We start from the raw sequence: 10,361 nt of genomic DNA, 5'->3' as shown, positions 1-10,361 counted from the left end.
TTAACTCGTGAATATTTATCTTAATGTCTTTCTTTACAGATATGTATTCTCGAGGAAGAGGAGAGTCCTCTTATAGAGGGCGAGGTGGTAGGGGAAAACCCCCTAATATAATAGCACAGCATGGCAAGCAGAGGCTAATAGCCCAGAACTTATCTAGTTCATCAGCCAGTAATACTGAGCAAAATAATGAGTTATACAATGAGTTTCAAGAATTTTTGAAACAGAAGCAGAAATCTAATACAGATTCTCAATCTTCAGCATCATATGCTAATATCATAAAAGAAGATGATAATGATTCGGCTCTATATACAGAGACCAAACATCGTGAATTAATTCTTCTTATAGAAGAAAAGGATATCCAATGGGAAAAGACTCCGTGGACTATCATGGAGAGATATTTAACAAATACATCATATGTATTTGGTTCTTATAAACAAAGAGGATTTTATGAAAATCTTTTGTTATCCACAAAAAGTGTTGATATAACTCACTTTTTCAGTAATACTCAGCAAAAAGGAAGTTATAACTTCTCCAAGTTCATTATTAAAAAGATAATATCTATTGAAGAATGGGGTATATCTCCATCGATTGAAAAAGAATTTTATTCTGATACTCATAAAATGAGTTTCAAATTTAATTTTTGGGATTATGTAGAGAGTTTTAATAAAACTCTATTCTATGAAAATGAGAAAAAGAAACATACATGGTTTCTGAAAATTTGCGAAAATGTTTTTCATTATCCTATTCCAAATTGGTTCTTCACATGGTGGAAGATTTTTGGTCCATCAGCAAAAATTTTGCCTGAGGTTTTTATAAAACCAATGAATACTTGGTTAAATGTGTCACCAAGTATTAAAAAATCATTTTCTGAACATTGGATTGATGGGAAGACTTTATGTCTATTCTTCATGGAATTTGGAATTCCATGGATCTTGAAATGGCAGCCAGAATTTGGTTATACTGATGAAGGTATCCCTTGCCTATANACATGGCTACTACTGATCTCGTGAATCACCAGCCCCAAAATTGTTCGAACTCGTCTTCCTCAACATGTTCTTCAGATTTATCTGGGGATGGGAGAGTAAAGGGTGAGTGATATGGTTTTCACTCAGTAAGTGGGGGCCGTTCGAGCACAACAAACAATATGCAAAAAATATTCGAAACACACACCTTCCATAAGATGATTCAAACCATATGAATACCGTCGACCAAACACTGAGATTCCTCTACTTTCGATAGTTTACTGATATCAGTCCCTAATTTTCAATCTTCTAAGGGGGGCGAGGCCATGTAGCAGTTACATCCCCACCGCGTAAGGGTCATATCATAGTTGGGATTCCTTCCCATATCAAGTTGAATCTTCACAGTGTGCACACATAACTCATGCAACAATCGTAACCAGAAGGGGTAGAAGAAAAATTTGCACTCGACCGAATTTTCCAAAAAAGCGAAAATGCATAAAACAAAAATTTCAACTTTAAAACAAGCCCACTTACCTTAATTCTTGAAGAAAAAAAAACGTGAAAGAGAGGGGGTTCCTGCACTGGAAAAATTTCGAATTCATTCCCCGATTTTGGACTGCAGTAGCGCTTCGATACTCGGCAGAACCAAGAGAGCAAAGTCTCGAAATTTCCTAGGGAGACTAGAGAGAAAACTCGAAAATATTGATGAATTCTGAGGCGTGATTTTCGAGTTCCATGGCCCTCCTATTTATAGGGGTTGGCTGTTATCATGATCGTGTATTATCCTCGCGTTTGAATTTTCGAATCAAAATTTAAATATAGGATAATTATCATTCTTTTATCCGTGATCTTGGATAGTATTTCGAAATCTAAATCTTCATCCCTCAGATATTTCGAAATTATACATTAAATACATCATTGAATTCGAAATATAGGGATCATATTATCTTTTGATTGATCTTTATCACGGTATCTCAATATCATTTCAAATCTTAGATCTTTATCTGCTCATAAGTTCAAAATATATGCACAATATTATCTTAAATCTTGATCTCAAAATATTGTACATGATAAAATTATCCACCCAACTTTAGATAATCTTGCAAATCTTACATCTTAAATAATGAGATAGATACCCGAAAATTGCGTAATCCTAGTACACTTAAATTACAAAGTCATGATTATACAAAATCTTGGGTTTTACAGGTTGTGCAATATATCAAATCTCAAGCCAGCCCTAGGAGGGATCCTCGCCTTCAAGCAACTCCAACTTATAAAGAAAACTAGTGGGCAATGTCAGAAAGTGTAAATAGAGACATCGAATAACAAAAACCTTGATCTTGTGAAAGATAGCATCCAAGTAGAGATCCTAACCTTGAAAAATATGCTTATTCCGAGTAGTCAATATCTCAATATCAGAAGAAGACAATGCAAAGATCCTAGTATGTTAACAATATTACGCCTCCTGTAATCTTTATGTAACCATTTCACAGCAACTCGAATGGTGGTCGTCGAGTGAGTAAGAAAAATAGAAGGTTNAAAGAAAAAATTTCTGCATACCAGAAAGATTTACAGCATCAACAAGAAAAAGAAAAAGATGCAATGAGTCCATTTAAAATTCTGACTAAAAAATATTCTGAAATTTACTCCAAAGAGAAAATAGTAGAAATCTACATTGAAGAGATGAAGAAAGATCTCTACAAGAATATTGGATGTTCTGATTCAAAATCTGACAAGTCTATGGCATCTGAATCAAGTGAAAATCAGTTCATTCATCTAATGCATATGCAAGATGCTCAAGATCCAGAGGATGATATTCCTCAATTTTCTCAGATCAATGATATTTTTGAAAATTTAAAAAATTCATTAAAAGATAATACTAAAGATGATTAGGACATCTTTAATATTTTAAAGTGACATATCACGACAGCCGGTGGAAAAGCACAAGATGGTGGAATCTCACTATTTAATTTTTGACTTTTGTAACCATGTTACTGTTTGCTTTAATAAAGCAATTTACTGTTTATATTTTTAGATTGAAATCCGGGGTTCATGTCCGACTCTTTCATCTATATATAGGATAGGTCTGTGTTCTTAGAAGGACACGGTTGAGTTTGCTCCCCTCTATTCCTTTCTTGTAAACAACCCTTCTTAATAAAAGCTTCCACTTATTGAATCAAGGCTTCTATTCTGATTACAATTCTGTAAGTTTACTTTTTTATTTTCTGTTTTTATTTATAAGTTTTTTATATTTATATTTCATATATTAGCCTGAATGACAGGCTAAAACATTCGTGTTAAATCATCCCATTACTAAACCATGATCTTTATTTATTTGTAACTTGGAATTAAATTGAAATGATAAAAGATTTTATTTAAATTCTGGAATTTAATGAAATATAAGAGTTAATGGTTGAACATAAGGTTTAAAGACGAACCAGGAAATAGTAAACACAAGGTTTGAGTTTAACCAGGAGGCATAAATTCATGTTGTAGCCCTTTAACCTGTTTAGCCGAGAGAAGGCGTTTAAGGAGTTCATGGGTGATTTTTATGAATTTATGTTTCTGAGGTGGCCCTCAGTAAAATCCTCTGTTGTTTAATTTCTTTGGTATATCTTTTGTAATTTCTTTTATGTTTAGTAAAATTGCCATAGATGAACCTTATATTCATTCTTATTCTGGAAATTAAATACTTCCTTTTATTAGTTCAGTAATTTGAATATGGTATATAGGCTGGAAACCAATAATCTTCATGTGTGCGAAAGCCACTAAGAAAACATTTGATAAAACAATACCACGTATCAAATTCAATTTGTATTCCAAGCCTCAGATGGTATCATTAATATTATTAATAAATTAATATAATATATGATATTTAATATTTTAACATCGATATATCCATTTGGACCAGTCAAACGATCAAATTTTTCAAAACTCAAAACATGAAACTTCTATATTTTTGAGTTTTCTATGTTATATTCAAATCTCAAATCATTTGGACTTCATATGAGCAAGATATGCCACTAATTACCATTTTGCACTTAAAATTAATTTATTATTTTTCAACTTATTTACGAAAATGCCATCAAAATAAAGTGAATATTTANTGGATTGGGCTTTCTTCTTGTCATGGGCCTGTGACTCTTTTATATCGGTGGGCTGATCAGAAAGGCTTTTGACTTTATTGTTATGGGCCTTTTCTTCTCTAACATCCTTCCTCAAGTGAAGCGAGGGATGAAAGGCCATGCTGAACTTGGATCGCAGCCGGAGAAAAGCAGGGGCAGACAATGGTTTGGTAAGTATATCTGCAATTTGATCAAATGTAGGAACATATCTAACTGAGAGAGAGTTTGATAAGATCTTTTCACAAACGAAATGTAAGTCAAGTTCTATGTGCTTTGTTCGAGCATGAAGAACCGGATTGGCACTCAATGCAATTGTGTTGTTATTGTCGCACCATAATACTGGGATAGGAGAAGGAAGACAATGTAATTCAGTCAAGAGAGATTGAATCCATAATAAGTCGGCAGTAGCATTCGCAAGACTTCGATATTCAGATTTTGTGCTTGAGCGAGAGACAACAGATTGTTTCTTAGAGCTCCAGGAGATAAGAGAGTTGCCAAGAAACCAACAGAAACCTGAGGTCGATCGACGATCATCAAGATCGCTACCCCAATCCGCGTCACAGTACCCGTGAAGATGAAGCTGTGATGATACACGAAAGCTGATGCCAAGGTCCAGCGTACCATTTAAATAACGCAAAATACGCTTGACAGCCTTCCAATGAGTATGAAGAGGAGCCTGCATGAATTGACACACTTTGTTGACGCTATAGGCAATATCCGGTCTGGTGATAGTCAAATATTGAAGAGCTCCAACGGTGCTACGATAATGAGTAACCTCTTCAAAAAGGTCCCCATCTCGCACAGAAAGCTTGGTACCCGAAACCATAGGAGTTGGGAGAGGCTTCGCCTGATGCATGTTAGTTCGTAGAAGCAAGTCTTTAGCATACTTTCTTTGAGAAAGAAAGAGAGAACCATCACTTGTTTTGAAGACCTCAATGCCCAGAAAATATGAGATATCGCCCAAGTATTTGAGGGAGAATTGAGTGTTCAGCTGTTGAATAATGGAATAAATCTGCTGAGTGTGACTGCCTGTAATTAATATGTCATCGACATACACCAGAATGTAAATAATGGAACGAGAATCAGACTTAAAAAACAGCGAGGAATCTGCTCGAGAGGCAGTGAACCCCATGGCCTTCAACGTAAGACGAAGTTTGTCAAACCAAGCCCTTGGGGCTTGCTTGAGGCCATAAATGGCCTTGTGAAGTTTACAAACCAGAGGAGTGCTTGCATTTTGAACTTCAAATCCGGGAGGTTGCTACATATAAACTTCTTCTTGAAGAGAACCATGAAGGAATGCATTATTCACATCGATTTGTCTAATGCACCAGCGTCTGGATACAGCAATGGTAAGAACGACACGGATGGTGGTTGGTTTAACTACAGGGCTGAAGGTTTCAGTGAAGTCAAGTCCAGGAATCTGAGAGTAACCCTTAGCGACAAGTCTGGCCTTTTTCCGAGCAACAGAGCCATCCGGATTGGTTTTGGTTTTGAATACCCACTTACAACCAACAATGGGTGTATCCGGAGGAGCAGTGACTAGAGACCAAGTCTCGTTGAGCATGAGAGCATCATATTCTGATTACATTGCTTGAGTCCAAGCAGGGTCTGTTGTGGCTTCTTGAAAGGTTGATGGTTCATGAGGTAGTAGAGAAGCGGAATACAACACCCTGGGTTTAAAGATACCGTCCTTAGCTCGAGTATTCATGGGGTGTATGTTCACCTGAGGTGAATGAGGTGTAGTCTGAGATTCAAAAGGAGGAGAAACAGAGGTTGAGGATGAAGGAGGAACATTAGGAGATGAATTAACAGACAAAGGGGAGGGGGGAAGCTAAGGATGAAGGTGCAGCAGATGACCTCAATTGCATATCGGTTGAAGAATGTATGGGGACATGTGGGAGGTAAAGTGGAGTGGGGACTGGAGGTGCAGTATTTGTGGAAGGGCAACAAGGTATAATGGGCTGCTGTAGATAAGGAAAATGAGCCTCATCAAATTTCACATGGCGAGAGATGTATAATCTACCATTGGAGCTGAGACACTTATAGCCCTTGTGGATATCACTATAGCCGAGAAAAGTGCAAGGAGTTGATCGATACTCAAGCTTGTGATTATTGTAGGGGCGGAGGCATGGAAAACATCGACAACCAAAGATTTTTAAGGATAGAAAGATAGGTGGTTCGTTGAATAGTTTAGTGAAGGGAATGGCATGTTNCAAAAATGAGAAGTAAATCGAGGATCTCTATCAGATATAATAGACACTGGAATCCCATGCAACCGTACGATCTCTCGTATATACAACTGTGCCATCGTCAAATATGTACTATTCATGCTATAGGGTATAAAATGTGCAACTTTCGTCAATCGATCAACAATCACCCAAATAGCATCAATAGTCCCAGTGCTTCTTGGCAAATGAGTCACGAAATCCATCAATATGTGCTCTCATTTCCAAGTCGGTACTTCTAAACTCCTCAATTCACCTCCTGGCCTTCTCCTCTCAGCTTTGATCTGTTGACAATTGAGACATCGACGTACAAAATCAATCACATCACGTTTCATTCCCTTCCACCAAAACTAAGAGCGTAAATCCTTATACATCTTCTTGCCACCAGGGTGGATAGAATATTGACTACAATGTGCACGCCGCAACAGGCCCTGGCGCAACTCCGAAGTATCAGGAACCACCCATCTATCATTCATCCTCAAACTGTCATCATCAGCAACTCTAAACCGAGTATCTTGTTTCTGAGAAACCAACTCTTTCCATCGCTGAACTCTCTCATCTGTCATCTGTGCCTCTCGAATACAACCATATATATCAGGTTCAGCTAATAAGGTCGATACCTGGATAGGAGTCGTCGAAATATCAAAATCATATCCCAAAGAACAACAAGACATCATCATAGCTGATAAACGACTCACATCCTCTGCAGTACAACTAACTTTACGACTCAATGCATCAGCTGTAAGATTGGCTTGACCATGATGATACTCAATTTCACAATCATAATCTTTCAACAAATCTAACCACCGTCTCTGCCTCATATTCAACTCTGTCTGAGTAAACAAAACTCTCAAACTCTTATGATCCGTATAAATCGTAAACGATGTACCATATAAATAGTGTCGCCATATCTTCCAGGTAAAGATAATGGCTGCCAACTCCAAATCATGCACAGGGTACCTAGTTTCGTGTAGTTTCAGCTGTCTCGAGGCATATGCCACAACATGTCGATCCTGCATCAAAACACATCCTAAACCATGTAGTGATGCATCAGTATAAACAACAAACCTTTCATTTTCTGTTGGGATTGATAACACCGGTGCGGTCGTCAGTCAGTGCTTCAACTCCTGAAAACTCCTCTCACATGATTCAGACCACTGAAATCGCACACCTTTCTGAGTCAATTGTGTCAAAGGTCTAGCAATCTTTGAAAATCCCTCGATAAATCGACGGTAATAACCTGCTAAACCCAAGAAACTACGGATCTCTGGTACAGATGTAGGTGCAGACCACTGTAACACGGCTTCGACCTTCGTTGGATCAACAGAAATCCCATCTCTCGATATAACATGACCTAAGAAGACTACTCGATCCAACCAAAACTCACATTTACTGAGTTTGGCATACAACTGTCTATCTCGCAGTACCTGTAATACTAAACGCAAATGCCCAACATGCTCAGCCTCACTCCTGTAATATATCAATATATCATCAATAAACACAATAACAAATCGATCGAGATAAGGCTGAAATACTCTATTAATCAAACTCATAAACACAGCTGGAGCATTCGTCAACCCAAACGGCATAACTAAAAACTCATAATGCCTATATCTGGTCCTGAATGCTGTCTTCTGAATATCCTCCTCTCTAACTCGTATCTGATGATATCCTGACCTCAAATCAATCTTCGAATATACTGAGGTTCCCTGCAACTGATCAAACAAATCATCAATACGAGGGAGGGTNGACCTGCACCATCGCCCAAGTGAACCTTACCACTTCCAGAGTATTCAGAGCCAAGACTAAGATTACTGAGATCGTTTGTAACATGATGAGAGGCCCCAGAATCAGGAAACCACCAATCATCTTCAGTAGGTGATGTACTAGTGGTTGTATGCAGTGTAGCTGGAGGATAGAGGGCTGATCTTTGACTAGACCTTGGAAATGTTGTTGATTCTGCAGAAGATATGCTTTATCAAAACGATAGAAGCAGATTTTCGCAACATGACCATGAATACCACAAATTTGACACACAGGTCGATTTTGATGTTGTTGCCAGGTTTTTCGACCACCTCCTCGAGAGTATCTACCACGGCCACGGCCACGGCTGTTGGAGGGAAATCTAGATGTTTGATATGAGTTTTGATTTAGATTCTTATGTTGCGGTGCTGTGGCGGTTGTGTTAACCATGGGTGTTGCTGTCTCATTAGGAGAATTGAAGGCTTCCAGCCGACCTTCATGTGAGAGGAGAAGAGCACCAACCTCAGAAAAACTCAGTGTGTCTACATGGGAAATAACATGAACAACCACCGATTCATATTCGAGACCTACACCGCCAAGGAGATATAGGATTTGGTCTTCCTCTGTAACCGAGTGGCCACACGCTGCAATCAAGTCCATGTAGTTTTTCATTTTGGATATATAATCCTTCATGGTTAGAGCCCTTTTTTTCTGGTTTTGAAGCTGCAGCTTATATTGCATTACACGTGCTTTCGACCAGGAAGCAAAAAGCCGAGATGTGCGGGTCCAAAGTTGAGTAGCCGACTCACACCCGATCATTTGGCTTTGGATGCTTTCCGACATGGATGCAAGGAGAAAAGAAAACAGCAGCTGATCTTGCCTGCACCAGGTGACATAGTTGGGATTAATTATTTCTGGTGCACCATTCTCAGAAACAAAACGAGAAGGGACTGGAGGATTTTCAAGGATGAAGAAATCAAGACCCAAACCCCTGATGCCAGCGAGCACTTGTAAATGCCAAAGAAGATAGTTGTCATCGTTAAGTTTTTCAGATGTAATCTGATTTGCAGGATTAACGAGAAGGAAGCTGGGATTAATGATTGGGGCAATAATGGAGTCTGAGGTCCCAGCAGTGGATCCGGTGNGGCTTTCAACTCTCTCAACTCTGCTGGTGCCATTCTGTAAGGAGTAGGAGAAATAGGGGAAGTACCTGGTATCAACTCAATCCCAAACTCCACCTCACGGACTGGTGGGAAGCCTGGAATCTCATCAGGAAATACATCAGTAAACTCAGCAACTACAGGTATCTCCTCTATTCCCACCTCTTTCTTCTTCTCTGTCACATCTACAGCATAAATAAGATAACCCTCATGTCCATGCTCCAATAACCGAGACATCCGGATAGCAGATACCAACGGAACACGGGGACGAGAACCCTTCCCATAAAATGTCCAACGCTCTTTCTCATCTGTGTAAAAATATACTACCCGCTGATAACAATCAACAGTCGCACAAGATCTCCTCAACACATTAATTCTCACAATACAATCAAAATCAGTCATATCTAGAATAATCAGATCAGATCTCAACTCATAGCCCTCATAATAAATAATTCCATCTAATATCATCGATACAACTGATATATCAACTCCAGAGGGTGTCGAAACAGAAAGAGGCATAGACAATGGAGACGAGCGCATATGATGCTCAACCACAAACCTCTTCGATATAAATGTATGCGAGGCACCTGTATCAACAAGAATATAAGCAGGATAAGAACATAAATAACACTTACCCGCTATCATCTCCTCTCGTGACTCCTCTGCCTGCTCTCGTGTCAAAGCATACACCTGTGCCTGAGGCAGACCAGCTCCCTGCATACGTGGCTGTCCTCCAGAAGGTCGTGGTGTAAACTGGTGAGGCTGTCGTCCTCCTCTCTCTGAGGATCTACCTCTATCACTCCTGGGCTCTCGCTATCACTCACGGCTAGGACACTCTCGCTATATGGCCAACACCGCCACACTCAAAACAGGTGATCTCGGTCTGTGTACACTGTCTGATCAGATGAGGTTCCCCACAACGAAAACATCTCACTGCTCTGGACTCCCCTCTCTGTCCCTGACCAGACTGAGAACTGCTCCCACGACTCTCAACACGTCGTGAATCAAATCGATGCTTCCCAGATGATGCTGAAGAAGATGATGAACCCTTCTGATATTTAAAAGACTGTCCCTGCGGTCGCAATGACTCCCTAGTCGGCTCTGATAATCGCCCCTGAGCCCATACTCCTGCATAACCAACTCAGC

The 10,361-nt window shown here is 39.2% G+C and overlaps 1 protein-coding gene across 1 annotated transcript; it reads right to left on the bottom strand.

The window, feature by feature from the left end:
- Positions 1-3,428: 3,428 nt before the first annotated feature.
- Positions 3,429-9,974, bottom strand: LOC140963352 (uncharacterized). Its single transcript, XM_073422643.1, has 11 exons — positions 9,851-9,974; positions 9,133-9,523; positions 8,388-9,046; positions 8,087-8,271; positions 7,574-7,739; positions 6,685-7,051; positions 6,569-6,596; positions 5,774-5,918; positions 5,430-5,665; positions 4,038-5,345; positions 3,429-3,467 (listed from the first exon to the last, which is right to left on the bottom strand). Exons 1-11 carry the CDS (start codon positions 9,933-9,935, stop codon positions 3,429-3,431), a joined length of 3,609 nt encoding a protein of 1,202 aa, XP_073278744.1. The 5' UTR covers positions 9,936-9,974.
- Positions 9,975-10,361: the final 387 nt, after the last annotated feature.

Source organism: Primulina huaijiensis, chromosome 17 (genome assembly GCF_012295235.1).
Source record: "Primulina huaijiensis isolate GDHJ02 chromosome 17, ASM1229523v2, whole genome shotgun sequence".
Lineage (NCBI taxonomy): Eukaryota > Viridiplantae > Streptophyta > Magnoliopsida > Lamiales > Gesneriaceae > Primulina > Primulina huaijiensis.
This window is presented reverse-complemented; position numbering and strand designations above follow the sequence as displayed.